This window comes from Phoenix dactylifera, chromosome 1 (assembly GCF_009389715.1).
Source record: "Phoenix dactylifera cultivar Barhee BC4 chromosome 1, palm_55x_up_171113_PBpolish2nd_filt_p, whole genome shotgun sequence".
Taxonomy (NCBI): Eukaryota; Viridiplantae; Streptophyta; class Magnoliopsida; order Arecales; family Arecaceae; genus Phoenix; species Phoenix dactylifera.
In genome coordinates, this window is record NC_052392.1 from 30,428,436 (window position 1) to 30,446,944 (window position 18,509).

Below are 18,509 nucleotides of genomic sequence, written 5' to 3' on the forward strand. Positions count from 1 at the left end.
AGCTCCGGGTTTTTTCTCTTGTTTTTGGTCCCCCCTCCCTTTTTCCCCCAGGTTTCCTTTTATAGGAGGATTTTTGTTACCTGGGAGGTGACAGGAGGTTTGTCCTGTTTTGTAATAATTGGGCACGATTTGGCCCATTAATGGCGTAATGGAGAACGGGACCGGATCAGACCGGAATCAGGGAGTTGTCACGGTCGATCGGACCTGTTGGAGTGGTTGAACCGCCGGCCGTAGCGGGCCTGGGGTCTGTGGATGGTAAGTGCATTTATTACCGAATGAACCGGCGGTCAGGTAGAGCCATGCGCTCTGATGGTTCAGTGATCCGGAGATCGTCTTAGGCCGTGTTCATTAAATGACTGAGTGCATCGGAGACTTGAGAGAGTCTCGTGCATTAATGGCAGGTCGTGCCGAATACCTGCGAAGATCTTATGCCTTGATGGCTTGGAGATAGTGGCAGGTCGCAAGCCGTAGGAGTTGTCAGTCCCTTGGACTTTAGGCGGAGGTTGAACATTTGGTTAAGGCATCGGCTCGGCAAGAGTGCCGAGCCGAGCTGGTCGCCCAGTGGGGCGCCCTGTGGCGGGGTTGCTTCAAGTACTCCTGGTCGGCGCCCTTTAGGCGAGCACCTTCTAGCAGAGCGCCTTGGCGCTGTTTTTGGTCGGCACTTTCTAACCGAGCAGCTTTGGGTGGGGCACCTCTTGGCGCACGCTCTGGTCGACGCCCTCTAGTCGAGCGTCTTCCTGGTCGGCATCCTTTGGCCGAGCAGCTTTCCGGTCGGCGCTCTTCGGCCGAGCAGCTTTCCGGTCGGCGCTCTTCGGCCGAGCGCCTCTATGGATATATGACTTAGGGTTTTTCCCCTAACACTACCCCCCGACTTCCGAGCTCCAGTTGGCTATCAGCTGGAGCGCGGGAAGTAGCTTTAATTGGGTCATCACGAATTTCGAAAATTTTGATTTACTGTGCGTTTTGAATTATCGAACGCTTCGAGGTGCCTTTAATAGGCGGCGTCTCTTCTTTCCCGAAGAGCTTCATTATTGGGACACCTTTTGCGAAGCGTCCTCGCGTCGTGGGCTCATGATGGGGCCGCACGATCTTCGACTGCGGATGCCTTTCCGCACGATCCGATGGGGCGCTTCGACATTCGAAGCGCTAGCCCTAATTAAATGCGTCGTTCTGTCTTTTAGGCCGACACGTGTTATCATCTAACCAGGACGCAGCGCTTTCTTCGCTGATCCGGGCCGTTGGGGAGGTCTATATAAACTCTCCCCCGGCCCCCTGTCCTCTTTCTATTGCCTTCTGCTTCCAGCTTCCTATTCTCCCAGCCTTCGTCAGACCGAAGTCCCTTTTCTCCGGCATCTTTCCCAGGTCCCCCTTCTTTTTGATTTCCCTCTCTTGTAATGGGTTCTTTGGCTAGCGAAGTAGTATCCACCATGAGTGTCCTGGAGGTCGAGATGACCGAAGAGTGGTTTTTCCCTCTTCACGGGTTCCATTTGGAACCCGCCAGGCGAAGGGATCGGGTAACCGATCCTCCGGTAGGCCGGATCGGAGTGCACTTGGAGTCACTCTGGGCCGGCCTCCGATTTCCTCTTCACAGCTTTGTGAATGAGTTGCTGGCGGTATGCCAGTTGGTCCCGGCGCAACTCACTCCAAACGCTTGGAGGGCAGTGATGGGTTTCCTATCACTGTGTTTACTACAGGGGATTCCTACCTCTGTCAACGTCTTCCGGCGACTTTTTATTTTTAAGTCGAACCCGGGAGACGGGGAGTGGCTTTACATCGCCCTCCGGGTGGGTCGTCCACTTTTTCATGGTGCCCCCTCATCCATTCATGGTTGGAAGGAGAAATTCTTCTTCCTGGGTTCCGAACGGTCCTGGGGGTTTGACCCCAGGTGGAGGCCGGCCCAACTTAAATCCATCAACAGGCTCCCCCAGCTTTCTCCGCGTGAGCAGGAGATCTTCGATACCATCCGCAGCCTTGGGGACGGGATTTTGCTGAACGGCCTCATTAGCGAGGACGCCCTGGTGAACGTGGGCTTGAGCTCGGCACGTCCTCAGGGTAAGGATAGTTACAGCAACTTCTTATTTCCTTATTGTTCTAATGTTCTAATTTTGCTCATCTTTGCAGACATCGCAAAAATGGTGACCAAGAGCGAAGTCCTTTACGCCCGCTTCCAAAAGAGGGCGGCCGAACTCTCAGGAGAACCGACCGAGCCGAGGAAGAAAGCAAAGACCTCAGCGAAGACCTCGACGACCACAACCGTTGAGGCGCGCGCTTCTCGCCCCGTGCGTCCTGAGGCTGGTCGGGGAGAGGGCGTGGGCTCTGGCGGAGCCACGATGGCACCTCCGTGTCCGGTGCCGATTTCGCAAGTCCCTGGTCGGCGGGAAGCTCCAAATTCCGACCAGGGAGGGAGGACCTCAACAGATCTGGCGCTCGCGCGCCCCACCTCTACTACGCAGCGGTCCGGTCAGCCGTCTACTCGACCCCAATTCCCCAGCTCTGAGCCGGGGAATAGCCAAGAAGCAACGGGGTCGGCCGCACCCAGGCCAGCTGAGGCCAGTCTGGCGGGTTCTTCGGGTCCTCAGGAGCGGGTGCCTTACGCTCCTGGATGGGCTGTTTTCGAGGGCGACTCGGCCCTCGATAATGTACAAGTGGCGCGCGAAGTTCTTCGGGTCGCGCTGCTCCCGGCCGACCAGGCCAAAATTCGGTCCATGAACTACGGCGAGTTCATGGACTCCGCTATTTGCTCTTCCATCCGAGTAAGTCAGCTTTTATCTCTGTGCAAATTTATGTTTCGGCTTAAAACTGTTTCTTACATGTCCCTCTTGCAGCGCCTCCACGAGACCGAGACGATGATTCACATCATCCAGGACTATCGGGACCGGGCCCGAAGGCATCAAAGGGGGCGCGAGGAGGCCGAAACAAAGTTCCTCGCGTCTGAGGCCGAGCAGAAAGTGCTTCAAGCGAAGCTAGGGGCGGCCGAAGACGAGGTTCGGACTCTGGTCGCCGAACTTGAAGAGGAGAAGGGCGCGCACTCTTTGGCTAGGTCCGAAGTGCGTGCCGCGGAGGCCCGCCGGACGGAGGCCGAATCGTCGCTCGCTATACGCGAGCAGGAGGTGGGGGAGGCTCGAATAAAGGTCCGAGATCTCGAGATCCGTCTACTTGACGTGCAATCTCTGCTTGCGGATCGCGAAAGAGAAATAAAGATTTTGGAGCGGAAGGCCGCCTACCATGAGGCTCGGGAGAAGGAGGCCCGGGAGCAGGCCCAGGACGCCGTCAAGCTCTTCCGTGAATCGAAAGAGTTTCGCAACTTGATGGAAGAGGAAGGCGTCAATGGTCTCATCCAGGGCTTCAAGGACTTCCGCAATCAGTTGCGGCGACTTCTCCCAGATTTCGACCTTAGCCTGCTTCAACCAGGCGCTGGGGTCAAAAACCCAGAAGCGGAGGCGGAGGTAGAGGTTCCAACCTCTGGCGGGACCGACCAGGAGGGTCAAGCTGAAGAAGGCGAGATCGTTCTCGAGGTCACCGAGGCAGCTCCTAAAGCCACCGTGGGGGCCTCGGCCGCAGAAGAGCCAGCTGTTCCTGAAGTCGCCGGGCCTGAGCCCCTTGTGTAGTTTTCCCTTTTTCCTATCTTCTTTTTCCTTTTTGTAAGCCGGAGCGGCCTCTATACTTTGTTAAGGCCGGGTCCGAGCTCTTGTACTAGGCCTCCGGGCTTTTTGAAATGAATATTCATGTGTGGAAACTTGTCTATTGTAGCTTAGGTTTCTCTGCTCGGATCTATTTTAGGTTCCGAGGATATGGGCTCTAGGGCCTGAGCTTAAGTTTTGGCTTGCCGAGCTCCATTGCTCGGTTCTCCGACCAATGGTATAGCAACGCATAGATAATGTAAAAAACATTAAATAAATGGGTACCTTGTACCGTATGCGTCCATGCGCCGAGGCGACTGAGGACGCTTCTCTGCTCGGACTCCGTTCTTCGAGGACGTCGGCAGAGAAATCTAGAAGCAGAATAGATAATGTAAAAAACATTAAATAAATGGGTACCTTGTACCGTATGCGTCCATGCGCCGAGGCGACTGAGGACGCTTCTCTGCTCGGACTCCGTTCTTCGAGGACGTCGGCAGAGAAATCCAGAAGCAGAATAGATAATGTAAAAAACATTAAATAAATGGGTACCTTGTACCGTATGCGTTCATGCGCCGAGGCGACTGAGGACGCTTCTCTGCTCGGACTCCATTCTTCGAGAACGTCGGCAGGGAAATCCAGAAGCAGAATAGGTACCTTGTACCGTATGCGTCCTTGCGCCGAGACGACTAAGGACGCTTCTCTGCTCGGACTCCGTTCTTCGAGGACGTCGGCAGAGAAATCCAGAAGCAGAATAGATAATGTAAAAAACATTAAATAAATGGGTACCTTGTACCGTATGCGTCCATGCGCCGAGGCGACTGAGGACGCTTCTCTGCTCGGACTCCGTTCTTCGAGGACGTCGGCAGAGAAATCCAGAAGCAGAATAGATAATGTAAAAAATATTAAATAAATGGGTACCTTGTACCGTATGCGTTCATGCGCCGAGGCGACTGAGGACGCTTCTCTGCTCGGACTCCGTTCTTCGAGAACGTCGGCAGGGAAATCCAGAAGCAGAATAGGTACCTTGTACCGTATGCGTCCTTGCGCCGAGGCGACTGAGGACGCTTCTCTGCTCGGACTCCGTTCTTCGAGGACGTCGGCAGGGAAATCCAGAAGCAGAATAGGTACCTTGTACCGTATGCGTCCTTGCACCGAGGCGACTGAGGACGCTTCTCTGCTCGGACTCCGTTCTTCGAGGACGTCGGCAGAGAAATCCAGAAGCAGAATAGATAATGTAAAAAACATTAAATAAATGGGTACCTTGTACCGTATGCGTCCATGCGCCGAGGCGACTGAGGACGCTTCTCTGCTTGGACTCCGTTCTTTGAGGACGTCGGCAGAGAAATCCAAAAATGGAATAGCGGGCCGAGCTCGTTGGCTGAAGCCGGTAAAGAGTGAGCCGAGCTCGCTTGGCCAATAAAGACAACATTCCAACGTATCGGGGCATCCCGGCCGAGGTCGGGGTGGGAGCACGAGCCGAGCTCGTCCGGTCAGAGGACCGCTACCCAATAGTCGATGGAGCACGAGCCGAGCTCGTCCGGTCAGAGAGGACCGCTACTCAATAATCGATGGAGCACGAGCCGAGCTCGTCCGGTCAGAGGACCGCTACTCAATAGTCGATGGAGCACGAGCCGAGCTCGTCCGGTCAGAGAGGACCGCTACTCAATAGTCGATGGAGCACGAGCCGAGCTCGTCCGGTCAGAGAGGACCGCTACTCAATAGTCGATGGAGCACGAGCCGAGCTCGTCCGGTCAGAGAGGACCGCTACTCAATAATCGATGGAGCACGAGCCGAGCTCGTCCGTGGAGAGCGCACCATAAACTCATAGACATCTTCAGGGAGTCCACGCAGGCACTCCATCATCCCGAGGTATCAGGGCATCCCAACCGTGGTTAGGAAAGAATAAACCTGATGCCATGAGATAATCAAGAAAATTGGTGAGCTCGGAATAAGTTCGCAATCCATCAGTTTACCGTGAAATGAAATTTATAGAGTGAAATTCATAAGATGAAATTTAATGGTTGAATGATGAGGGACCCCTTAGGGTTCTACTGGTGGTACACACGGAGATTTTCAGAGCTCCAGCTCCGCGGAATGGGAGTCCCATCTAGAGACTCCAATTGATAAGCTCCGGGCCGGCGAATGCGCGTGACTCGGTATGGTCCTTCCCAATTCGGGGCCAGCTTCCCTCGCTCAGTTGGTCGGGAGGTTTCAGCTCTTCTTAGGACAAGGTCCCCTGGTCTGAAAGATTTGACTTTGACCCTGGCGTTGTAGTACTGAGCTGTCTTTTGTTGGTACCTCGCCATACGCACTCGGGCGACCTCCCTTGTTTCCTCGATCAAGTCGAGGTTGCCTCTGAGCTGCGAAGAGTTGGAGCTAGCATCGTGGTGCTCGACTCTTAGAGAGGGGAGCCCAATCTCTAGTGGAATAACGGCCTCCATCCCATATGTCAGGTTAAAGGGAGTCTCGCCGATGGGGACGCGGAACGTAGTCCGGTAAGCCCACAGGACATTGTATAGGTCTTAGACCCATTGTCCTTTGGATTTGTCGAGCCTGGTTTTGAGACCCTGCAAAATAGTACGATTTGTTACCTCGGTTTCTCCGTTTGTCTGAGGATGCGCGACCGAGGTGAAGCGGTGGTCAATGCCAAGCTCGGAGCAGAACTCTCTGAAATGGATGTTGTCGAACTGGCGACCGTTGTCAGAGATAAGGATGCGGGGAAGCCCGAATCTGCAAATGATGGACTTCCAAACGAAATTCCGCATCTTCTGCTCGGTGATCCGGGCGAGGGGCTCAGCTTCCACCCACTTAGTGAAGTAGTCGATGGAGACGACCAGGAACTTCCTTTGCCCGGTGGCCAGAGGAAATGGCCCGAGGATGTCAATTCCCCACTGGGCAAAAGGCCAAGGGGAGCTGATAGAAGTCAAAAGAGCCGAGGGCCGGCGCTGAACGTTGGCGTTCCTTTGGCACCGGTCGCATCTCTTGACGAAATCCATAGCATCCTTCTGGAGTGTCGGCCAATAATACTCTTGGCGCAGAATTTTATGGGCCAAGGCTCGTCCTCCCAGATGGTTTCCACAAATTCCTTCGTGGACTTCGCGCAGGGCATAATTAGCTTCTGTTGGGCGAAGGCATCTGAGAAGGGGAGAGGTGAAGGATTTCCGATAGAGCTTTCCCTCATATAGTATGTATCGGGTGGCGAGGCGCTTGATTCGGCGAGTCTCTCGTACATCAGCAGGGAGAGTTTCGTCTTGCAGATAGCTGATGAGTCCATCCATCCAGCTTGGCTCGAGCTCGGTGCAGAGGGTTTGCTCGGTCTCGTCCGTGCTGGGCTTTTGGAGATATTCCAGGACTGCCCCTTTGGGAAGCTCGCTCATGCGAGAGGACGTCAGCTTTGATAGCTGGTCGGCCCTGAGATTCTCCGACCTGGCAATATGTTGAATATGGAAAGAGTCCAAGCTCGATGCGAGATCCCGTACCTTCTGGAGATACTTCTGCATGGTCGGGTCTCTAGCTTCGAAGTCGCCCACAATTTGGTTGACGACGAGCTGGGAATCACTGAAGGCCTTCAAGTCCTTCACTCCTAGCTCTTTGGCTAGCTTAAGCTCGGCGACGAGCGCTTCATACTCCGCCATATTATTGGAAGCAGGAAACTCGAGGCGCAGGGCCTGCTCGGCGACCACCCCCTCCGGGCTGGTGAGAATAAATCCTGCTCCACTACCCCCCGAGTTTGAAGAGCCATCGACATGTAGAGCCCATGTAAAACTCGGGGTCTGCTCCAGCTGTGGCTCAGGTTCAGGCTTGACCTCATCTGGTATAGTGCACTCGGCCATAAAGTCTGCGAGTGCTTGTGCTTTGATCGCCTGTCTGGGCCGGTACTCAATGTCGAATTCCCCGAGCTCAATGGCCCATTTAGTGATCCGACCCGCACGATCCGATCTTTGCAGGATCTGCTTGATCGGCTGGTCAGTCAGCACGGCCACTGTGTGGGCTTGGAAGTAGGGTCGGAGCCTCCGAGCTGAGATGACCAAAGCATAGGCGGTCTTCTCAAGCTTGGAGTATCGGGTCTCAGCATCCCTTAAGATCCGGCTGGTGTAATACACCGGTTTCTGAAGTTTCCCCTCCTCTCGGACCAGGACCGAGCTTACTGCTACAGGGGAGACAGCTAAATACAAGTAGAGGAGCTCACCCTGTTGAGGCTTCGTGAGTAGGGGAGGGAAAGCCAGCAGGTGCTTTAGCTCTTCAAAAGATTGCTGGCACTCGTCCGACCACAAAAAGTTCTTCGGCTTCTTGAGGGCTGCAAAGAATGGAAGGCAGCGCTCGGCCGAGCGGGAGATAAACCTCCCGAGGGCTGCCACTCGGCCCGTGAGCCGCTGTACCTCCTTGACCGTCCTGGGAGGCGTCATCCTTTGGAGGGCTCGGATCTTCTCTGGATTGGCCTCGATTCCTCGTTGTGTAATGATGAAGCCGAGGAATTTGCCGGAGGTGACCCCGAATGCACATTTAGCTGGGTTGAGCTTCATCTGGTACTTTCGGAGTGTGGAGAATGCTTCATTGAGGTCGGCTATGTGGTCTTGCGCCGCCTTGCTTTTCACCAGCATGTCATCCACGTAGACCTCCATGTTTCGGCCTATTTGGTCTTTGAAGATCCGGCTGACCAGCCTTTGATAAGTCGCCCCGGCATTTTTTAAACCGAATGGCATCACTTTGTAGCAGTAGGTTCCCCCGTCGGTGATGAAGGCTGTCTTTTCCTCGTCTTCTGGCGCCATGCGGATCTGGTTATATCCGGAAAAGGCGTCCATAAATGCCAGCAGCTCGTGACCCGAGGTGGAGTCCACGAGCTGGTCTATGCTAGGAAGTGGAAAGCTGTCCTTCGGGCAGGCTTTATTCAGGTCGGTGTAGTCCACGCACATACGCCACTTTCCGCTAGCTTTTTTGACGAGGACCACATTGGCGATCCATTCCGGGTAGGATATCTCCCGGATGAAGCCGGCTTCAAGGAGCTTACCGACCTCCTCGGCTGCTGCTCGTTGTCGTTCAGGGGCGGCGCCTCGCTTCTTTTGTCGCACGGGCTTGCAGGTCGGCTTTACCTGAAGCCGGTGGACCATGACCTCCGGGTTTATTCCCGACATGTCTATAGGCGACCAGGCGAAGACATCCATATTGTCCCGTAGGAAGTTGACGAGGCGACTCCTCCCGTTTTCGCCAAGGCCAGAGCCGATCTGCACGGTTAGCCCGGAAAAGTTCTCTCGCAAGGGAACTTGAATTAACAACTCACCAGGCTCTACCCGCTCCTTCTGGGGGTTGACCCGTGCCTCCATAGCTTCAGTTGAGGGCTGGTCAGTCATTGGGGCGGGCACCTCGGCTGGTCGTCTTGCCTCGTGGGTCGCTAGGTAGCATCGCCTTGCCACCATTTGGTCCCCTCGGACTTCACCGACTCCCTGACTGGTGGGGAATCGCATCAGCAGGTGGTGAGTTGAGACTGCTGCTCGGAGGGCGTTGAGTCCTGGCCTTCCAAGGATGGCGTTGTAAACCGAGGGCAGGCGTATCACAAGGAATCTCATACCCACGGTACTTTTACGAGGGGCGAGCCCGGCTGTGACCAGAAGGTCGATCTCGCCCTCCACTGGGACTGAATCCCCAGTGAATCCAACTAGCGGAGCATTCATCCTCCGTAGCTGTTCTTTTGTCATCCCCATTTTACAATAAACATCAAAATACAAAACATTCGCCGAGCTTCCATTATCAACCAGGATGCGTTTTACATCAAATTTATTTATGATCATGGAGATGACCATGGCATCATCATGGGGAGTTTCGACTCCTTCTAGATCGTCGTCTGAGAAGGAGATAGCTTCAGATGTGCGCGGGCGCTTCGAGGAGGCTCCTTCCCCTGAGGCTTCTCCAGCCGAGGTCCCTCCTCGGATAGTGTTGATGACGCCGGCGATGGGCCTGTTGGCATTGGAACCTTCAGGCTGTGCTGCTCCTTCGGCTGGCTTCTTCCCTTCGCGCCGGCCTTGCACAAACCGATCGAGCACCCCTCGGCGAATGAGTGCTTCGATCTCATTTCGGAGCTGATAACAATCCTCGGTATCATGGCCGTGATCCCGGTGAAAACGGCAATACTTCCGAAGATCACGCCGGATTCTGGTGTCTGGCTTTGGAGGGGGGAGCCGGATGCAATCCCAATTCTCAATCTCCATGAGGATTTCAGCCCGAGGAGCATTGAGGGGAGTATACTTTTCATACCTCCCTTCAGGTGCACGGGCCTGCAGTGGGAACCTCGGGCGGAGTGACCTCTGCTGTGGCGGTCCTCTCAACCGGGGTGGACTCTTCGGGCGGGGCGGATTCTTGGCTCGTCGTGGAGACGAGCTTCTGGGTCGGCCGCGTTCCTCGCGGCGCCTCTTCTTGGGATTCTGCTCGGTTCCACCCCGCCTAACTGCCACGGCCTCTTCTGCCTTGGCATACTTCCGCGCCCGAGCGAACATTTCGGTGAGGTCCGCTGGGAAATTCTTCTCAATCGAGAAGAGGAATCTGTAGGACCGGGCTTCAGTCTTCAGCGCCGACATGGCGATTGACTGGTCAAGCTCCCGGACTTCCCATGTTGCGGCGGTGAACCGGTCCAGATATTCCTTGAAGGACTCTCCCTCCTTTTGTTTGATGTCGAGGAGGGAGTCGGATGTCCGCCGCTGGGGCTGGCTAGCGGCGAAGTTGCCGGCAAACTGTCTGCCGAGCTGCTCAAAGGAGGAGACAGTACTTGGCTTCAGCCCGGTGAACCAAAGCCGGGCTGGTCCTCGGAGTGTCGCCGGGAAAGCCTTGCACATCATGGCTTCCGAGGCTCCTTGTAGGGCCATCAAGACCCGGTAACTCTCCATGTGGTCAAAGGGATCAGCCTTGCCGTTGTAAGGCTCCACCTGGGGCATTTTGAACCGGAGGGGAACCGGTTCATCTTCAATCTCCTGGGAGAAGGGCGACTTCGTATTGAACTCGAAGTCGCCATTACGTCCCGATTTTCTCCCGTGGAGTGCCTGGATTTGGCGCTCCAGCTTTTCGACCTTCTTGTCGAGTTCGTCATTCTGGAGGATCGCTACAGTGGTTCCTCTGGGTGCAGGTTGCCCTGGAACCGACTTGGCTTCTGAAGGCTGTGGCCAGCCTCCGTGATCTCTGACTGGGTGCTCTCTCCAGAGGGAGGCCTGGACTTGAGAGTCCTGACCTCGAAGAGGAAGCCCGCTAGTAGGGGGCCCCAGTTGAACTGGAGCCGGGGGAGGCGGTGCTGCTGGGATGCCCCTGGGTTGCAAGCTTTGAACGGCGGTAGCCAACGCCTGCACTTGCTGCACCAGGGCATCAAATTGTTCCGGTCGAACTTGAGGTGCTGGCTCAACCGGGGGTGATGAGTTCCGAACGGAACATTCTGAGCTTGGTGGAGGACGTCGAGAGGCGTTGGAAGCCCCTTTGCTTCTTAGCTTCATGGTAGCGAACTCGGGCCCTTCTTCTAGCGCCAACTGTTGCTGGAAATTGGACCCGGGGGCCGCCGTGAAGCCGTGGAAGGAGGAGCTCCGCTGCTGCAGGAGGCGGACGGCGGTGCGCCGGCTGGCTGTGTCCTCCGCCGCGGGGGGTGTGCAAGTCCTGCAAGAAAAACCGGTGGCCGGGCTCCCCGGCGCCGGTCCTCCGATGCCTAAGTCAGAGGGGGCAAGTATGTGGAGAGAGCAGGGGAGAGAGTATGTGGAGAAGACAAAGAGAATCTTGTGTTCAATTGTGTCTGTGCTGTTTTCTTCCTTTTTCCCCCGGTCTAGGAGGGTTCTCTCCAGCTCCGGGTTTTTTCTCTTGTTTTTGGTCCCCCCTCCCTTTTCCCCCCAGGTTTCCTTTTATAGGAGGATTTTTGTTACCTGGGAGGTGACAGGAGGTTTGTCCTGTTTTGTAATAATTGGGCACGATTTGGCCCATTAATGGCGTAATGGAGAACGGGACCGGATCAGACCGGAATCAGGGAGTTGTCACGGTCGATCGGACCTGTTGGAGTGGTTGAACCGCCGGCCGTAGCGGGCCTGGGGTCTGTGGATGGTAAGTGCATTTATTACCGAATGAACCGGCGGTCAGGTAGAGCCATGCGCTCTGATGGTTCAGTGATCCGGAGATCGTCTTGGGCCGTGTTCATTAAATGACTGAGTGCATCGGAGACTTGAGAGAGTCTCGTGCATTAATGGCAGGTCGTGCCGAATACCTGCGAAGATCTTATGCCTTGATGGCTTGGAGATAGTGGCAGGTCGCAAGCCGTAGGAGTTGTCAGTCCCTTGGACTTTAGGCGGAGGTTGAACATTTGGTTAAGGCATCGGCTCGGCAAGAGTGCCGAGCCGAGCTGGTCGCCCAGTGGGGCGCCCTGTGGCGGGGTTGCTTCAAGTACTCCTGGTCGGCGCCCTTTAGGCGAGCACCTTCTAGCAGAGCGCCTTGACGCTGTTTTTGGTCGGCACTTTCTAACCGAGCAGCTTTGGGTGGGGCACCTCTTGGCGCACGCTCTGGTCGACGCCCTCTAGTCGAGCGTCTTCCTGGTCGGCATCCTTTGGCCGAGCAGCTTTCCGGTCGGCGCTCTTCGGCCGAGCAGCTTTCCGGTCGGCGCTCTTCGGCCGAGCGCCTCTATGGATATATGACTTAGGGTTTTTCCCCTAACAGAAAAGATGGAGAGGGTGAGTGAAATCATGATTTATTGCATATGATTTCTTAAGGTTACATTCAGGATAATGATATAAAACCATCAAAACACTAGGAAACAGAAATTACAGAGCAGAAATCCAAGTCCAATAAAAAGTTTACATGAGGAAAAAAAAAAGGGAAAAACACCGAGCACGTCCATCCCAACTGCTAAATCTGCACGAAATTCTCTGGGAATAGAGAAAATTAATATATATGAGATTAACGGCCTCGATATATGGCAGCTGGTCTAATGGTGATAAACAAATTAATGAGGGAAAGGTAAACATAATGGAAGTAGAAATCACCTTGCTCAAGAGAGGTCACTTGCAAACTCTTGTGGTTGCACGTTGGTTTGAAAGGTGGAAGGGGGTCCCTTGGTATACCGTATCCATGAGGGACCATCTACGTCTTCGATCCAGACCTCAGGGATGCACTGAATGATGGGCCAGTTTGGTGCATCCTTAAGGAAGCTCTCAAACAGTGGTGAGCTGCATTTCAGTCTAAATTTTTTGAGATTCTGCACTGCAGTCGAAGCATTTTGATGCTGCCCGAGTAGGTCCAATAACCACTGTGGGAGTTGCTCTGTTTGTTGATCAAAATTATTGGAAACGTCTAGGAGGCACTCCAGCGAGGGTATCTCTGAGGTCCCCTGTACTGCAGAAGGACGTGTCAGGCCCAGGAATTGCAACTTATCAAGATTCTCCACGATCTGTAATCTCGGACAATTCAGTATTTGCAAAGATTTCAGCGAGGGAAAGTTGGATACTCTTTCCAACCTCAGGTTTCTCTCGATGTGGAGCATATCAGTTACTGAGGGGAGGTTCTTGATTTCTCTCAGGTTGTGGGCGCCCACAATTCTCAAGCGCTGCAAGTTGGTGAAATGACTCAGACCTTCCGGAAGAGCTATTAGCTCGGGACAGTTATGTAGATATAGGTACTCGAGATGCGGCAGCAGCTTAGGGGCTCCTCTTATTTCATCGCCAACGTCTCCCACCACACCTAATGACCATTCTTTCCAGTTGCGCATGTGCCAGAATTGCAGCCATTCAAGCCTAGGAAATGCAGTTATTGCTGAGGCATGGTGACCAAAAAGCTCGGGTCCGATCGTTATGATTGCGTCTGCTCCTGAAATTCGAAGGAATATTAGCTGGCGCAATAGGCCTAGTGGAGGAAGTTGGGGACATGATTTACAGTTAACAAGGTGCAAGTACCGCAGGTGAGGAAAGGAGGCATCCAATGAGGATGACATCAACCAGCCGGGAAACCCACTTCCAAAGAAGTTGTAGACCTGAAGATTTTCTATGCTGGATGGAGGAGAGAGGTCGTTGCATATCTTGTTCGCATTTTGAATTGCGTCCTGTCCACATCGTGGCTGATTGTTCTCAGCTTCGGGTGACACCCACGTCAAAGATAACATTCTAAGAAAGCAGATGTTTGCAAGCGCTGAAGCTCCTTTTCGTGACCTCTCTAACCTATATATGCGCAACACTCTCAGCTGGGACAGAGATTGCAGCTCCTCCAAATCGCACCCTTGATCTTGCTCGCCTCCATCATCACCAACCACAAATCCTCGAAGATCGTTGAGATCTCCTAGTTTGCCTATTCCTCTTGGGAGATGGCTTAATGGAGTTCCATCCAGGCCAAGGCGTCTTAGTTTGCACAAACTTGTGATGGCCTTGGGAAGCGTGTGCAAAGATTTACAGCCTGAGAGATTCAACGTCTGCAAATTTTGAAGGCGTCCGATAGACTCTGGTAACTTTTTGATATTTGTTCGATCAAGATCCAAGTACCTTAGATGTAATAGATTTCCTACGGAGTCTGGAAGGCTCTCCAGTCCCGCATCGTTCAAGTCCAAAACTCGTAGCTGCCCGAGTCTTCCGAGTTCATGCTCTACCATCTTTGTCCTGGGACTGTTCCAGACAATTAGAGTCCTCAAGCATTTCTGCTTCTTCACTGCATCAGGGATTTCTAGCTTCTCTCCCACATTTGAAATTGATAAGCGACGAAGCTTGGTCAAAGGATTCGTGGTGCATGTTTTTCCATTGCCAACAAAAGTACTCTCATCTCCTATCAAAAACAGAGCAAGAGAACGCAGGAGATCGTGCATTGTGCACCAAACCTCATTTTCGTATTTAGAATCTGGTTATAAAAGATTCCTGCAAATCAACTCTCTAAAGTAATCTTCCGCTAAATCTTCTGACTATACATCTTCTTGTGATTTTACAAAACCTTCTGCCAGCCAGTATCGAACAAGATCATCACGATGCATCCGATAGTCCTCAGGATATAACGAGCAAATAAGGAAACATTGCTTAAGATCAGATGACAAATCTTCATAGCTTAAAAATAAGGCTCCTGGGAGTTCTGTCTGAAGTTGGCTCATAGACCATGCATCACTTCTGAGAACGTTATTCCATGCTATGCTGCTTCTCTCCTTCGACCTTAAAACTCCTGCAATGGTCTTGATTGCAAGAGGAAGACCATCACATTTGTCAACAATTTTCATCCCAATTTTTTTAAGATTGAAGATCTCTTCCTTCTCATCATCTCCAAAGACTTTCTTGCAGAACAATGCCCAGCCTTCATCACTACCCATTTTGTCAACATGGTGGACCCGTGCTCTCATATTCTTAGCCGCATTTATGTCTCGAGTGGTGATCACAACCCTACCACTAGCCGTTGCACTTTTCAAAGGATATCTGAGCAGATCCTCCCATACTTTTGCTTCCCATATATCATCTAATACAATAACGAACCTTCTTGAAAGGACGGAGGACAGGTAGGGTATGAGTTCTGCCTTCGTTTCAGCCTGCCCGTAGTTTCCACCTGTGCTCCTAATTATCTCTTTCAGCAAATTTGTCTCTAAAAAATTCTTGGAAACGCACACCCATACTCGTATAGGAAAGTTTTCTTTTATTCTTTCATCTTGGTATACATTAGAAGCAAGAGTAGTTTTGCCTATTCCACCCATCCCAACAATCCCCAAAATCCAAAGTTTTTGTTCATCTTCTTTGACTATCGACTCCACAAGACTCTGGGTAGCCTCTTCAATTTGTGTCCCTACGATATCAGAACTGTCCTCAATGGGAAAAGTCTGACGAGGATTCACTCCGCTCTCTTGGACATCTTGGTTAGTGTATTCCAGTTTAGGCAGTATTGATCTATCCTCTGCAATCTCTTTCAGCCTCTTATTAAGATCTCTAATTTTGTCACCAATTTCATAGCGGAACTTCATACAACCGAAGCAAGAAAATAAAGGGAAGGGATGGCATACCGCAGAAACGGGATGATGGCCTTCCAATAATTTGCCGCCTTCGATGATGCAAAGGTCGATGATATCATCTGCATCATACATGATATCTTTCAACTCCCTCACCCAATTACCGATATTTGTGTCTTCATGCCTCTTCCGCTCTGCATGTTCAAGAAAACCTCTGATCCTTTCCAGTCTTCTCTGAAGCTTCTGGAGCTCATCCTTCACTTTGAGCATGATTGACGCCTCACCCTCTACAAAATCTGCGAGTTTGTTCATGTATCTTCCCACGAAAGCATGTAAGATCATTGCCATCTTTTGAGAAGGGAAACTCTTGAGGCACCCCGGATCCTTGCAAGCCTATGTATAAAAATCCAAAGGCCCTATCTTTCGTGGTAACATAAACATGGTCAAGAATCGCTACAGAAGAAAGATAAAGATACTTGTTGGAAGAAGGAAAAAGAAGGAAAAAAACAAAGGACAACTTGTTGATTGATAAATACTTCCTCCACCATTACTTAATTGAAAAAAGAAGGAAAAGGACAACTCTATAGCACCAGATTCCCCTTGCCGGCTATATTGGTTTTATTTAATTAGTTATCATGACATCAATCTGTTCATCTGCTGTTATTATAACAGGTAAAAACAGCAATCATGGCATCCATTATTTCATAACGTGTAATTTAATATTAATAATTCATTATACGCGCGGGTTGACGCTGGCGACTTAGAGGATGAGAAACGACTGGATATTTATGAACGTAGAATGGTTGAAATTTCAATTTAAATAAAGCTAGTGGAGAGAGGTAGGCATCGATGTAGACTGGCCACCAACCATGAAGCTAATATAACTTACAGCAATAATTTATAATTTTGTTGGATTATTAAGTTTATTATTCCGGTGGAAGGTTAAGGAGATAAGGAACAATAATGTTGCATCTTTGCTCATCTTCAAGTCGGATTACTACAAAATTTGATGTATGCAACCTTTCCCGAGGATTGACATATTGCTTCAATATATATAATTTATCAAATAACAAAGTTATTAGCACGGATTTGGTTACCCGCCACTAATATGTAAAATTTATCTAATGTAAAATTTAGCTTGGATTAGTTTAACAACTATTAATATAATGTCCCAAACTGGCAACTTGGCCTCATACATGATAAGGCCATCGAATCCCGAACACACACACCCACAAATAATTAAATATAAACCATAGCAAATAATTAATACCGAAATATATGCAATTATCAAAAAATCACACACCAGCAATCCAGCGTAAGTCCAATAAACTGAAAAAAAGGACATATGCATCATATATCAAAATAACTGTTTTATGATATTTTATGTAACATCAAATTAACCATTTTATTCGATAGTGATTTAAAATAACTTATTTGTCATTTTTTGATTAGCAAGATCCAGATCCAATAATGGTTATCTTTCGACGTTGGGCTAACTCCGATCACGTTTTTACCCTATGACAAGGTAATCAGTAGCGTTATATTTTTCACCCATAACGGGGCAATCAATAATGCCATATTTCTAGCTTGTAATAAGGCAGTTAATAGTAACAAGATTAGTCTAGAGTCAACACCTATCAAATATGTTCACATGCGCATATCCAATATTCTAGTTTTGGCTTTAGACTAACTACTCGACACCTATCAAATAGGTTCACATGCGCATATCCAATATTCTCTTTTTTGGCTTTAGACTAACTATAGTCATATTTCACGCCTGTGACGAGGCAATCAATAGTACTACATTTAGACCGTGGCAAGGCTATCCAGAATATCGCGCTCTAGTCCATGACTAGCAATTCACAATAATATCGACAGTCTAGGACCTTCACCCATCCATTTATTTTGAGAATGCATATTAATTATATTAAGTTATATTTGGTCTTGGACTGAGTCTTAGTCATGTCTTTCGCCTGTGATAAGATAATAGAGTGTCATATTTCATGCCTATGATGGGGCAATCCATAATAACATGACTAGTCCAAAGTAGCCCACCCAATCATTCAGTTATGCAAGTCCCATTTTATTAATTAAATATATTAAAATGTTCACATTATATAATTTAAAACATTGCTAATTTCTATACATAATATAAATTCATTTATTTTCTATAACATACATGCATATGTTAGAATCACACAGACATATATATATCTGAATTAATATACAAGTAAGCATGCATGCAAAGAGATTCTCACCTCTACCTGTGACAAAATACAAACAAGGTATCTATCCATCCATGTATACCCCTAACATATCCAAATCAATTTGATATTAATATTTTACATAAATTGATAAAGTAATTATCCTTATCAAAATCAATGAAACTAATCTTAATCTCTAGGTTCTTCCCAAACTGACACCTAAACTACACAATTATGGTGATTAGGGCCTTTTACTATAATTAAAGGGTTTGGGTGTGGAACACACGCTAGATCGCTCCGTGTCCGGATGATCGCTCACCCCCACAAATTAAATCACTATATTAGGGAGGAAATGAAATATGAGAGAGGGAGAAGGGACAATGCTAACTAGGAGACAATGCTTGACGTCTCAAATCCATTCAAATCAGAGTGGCAATCGCCTAAACTAGGGATAGGAGTCTGAGCTAAGCAAAGATAGCATGCTCAAAGATGTTGATATATCCATTGAGGCTAGAAGAGTACCGATTTGTAGAAGGGCCATCATAGATACTCAAGTGGTGGCAACATCATGGGGATAAAATCGAAGAGGAATGAAAAAGTACCTTAAACCACAAGGCAACATAATAGAGGCATGAGAAAATTTAGAGGAGAAGATACACCGGGTTGAATGCATTCCTAATACAGCTCCAATGCTATATGAACTACATGAGAAGGAGAAGGAGGAAGTATTGTGGGGCTATAGTGAGAAACAAGCAATAGCTTTTGGGTTAATGAAGA

General features: G+C 50.3%; 2 protein-coding genes across 3 annotated transcripts; both read right to left on the minus strand.

The window, feature by feature from the left end:
• Positions 1-12,302: 12,302 nt before the first annotated feature.
• LOC103699944 (putative disease resistance protein RGA4) lies at positions 12,303-14,491 on the minus strand. Of its 2 annotated transcripts, none has more exons than XM_039131612.1 (2): positions 12,614-14,491; positions 12,303-12,496 (listed from the first exon to the last, which is right to left on the minus strand). In XM_039131612.1, the coding sequence occupies exon 1, from the start codon at positions 14,413-14,415 to the stop codon at positions 12,619-12,621; it is 1,797 nt and encodes a 598-aa protein (XP_038987540.1). In that variant the 5' UTR covers positions 14,416-14,491; the 3' UTR covers positions 12,303-12,496; positions 12,614-12,618. The 2 variants fall into 2 exon arrangements, with proteins under 2 accessions (XP_038987540.1, XP_026657756.2); XM_026801955.2 differs by lacking the exon at positions 12,303-12,496 and having other exon boundaries at positions 13,265-13,433; positions 13,520-14,491.
• On the minus strand, positions 14,461-16,030 carry LOC103699963 (putative disease resistance protein RGA1). The gene has a single exon (XM_026801957.2). It carries the CDS (start codon positions 15,874-15,876, stop codon positions 14,509-14,511), a length of 1,368 nt encoding a protein of 455 aa, XP_026657758.2. The 5' UTR covers positions 15,877-16,030; the 3' UTR covers positions 14,461-14,508.
• Positions 16,031-18,509: the final 2,479 nt, after the last annotated feature.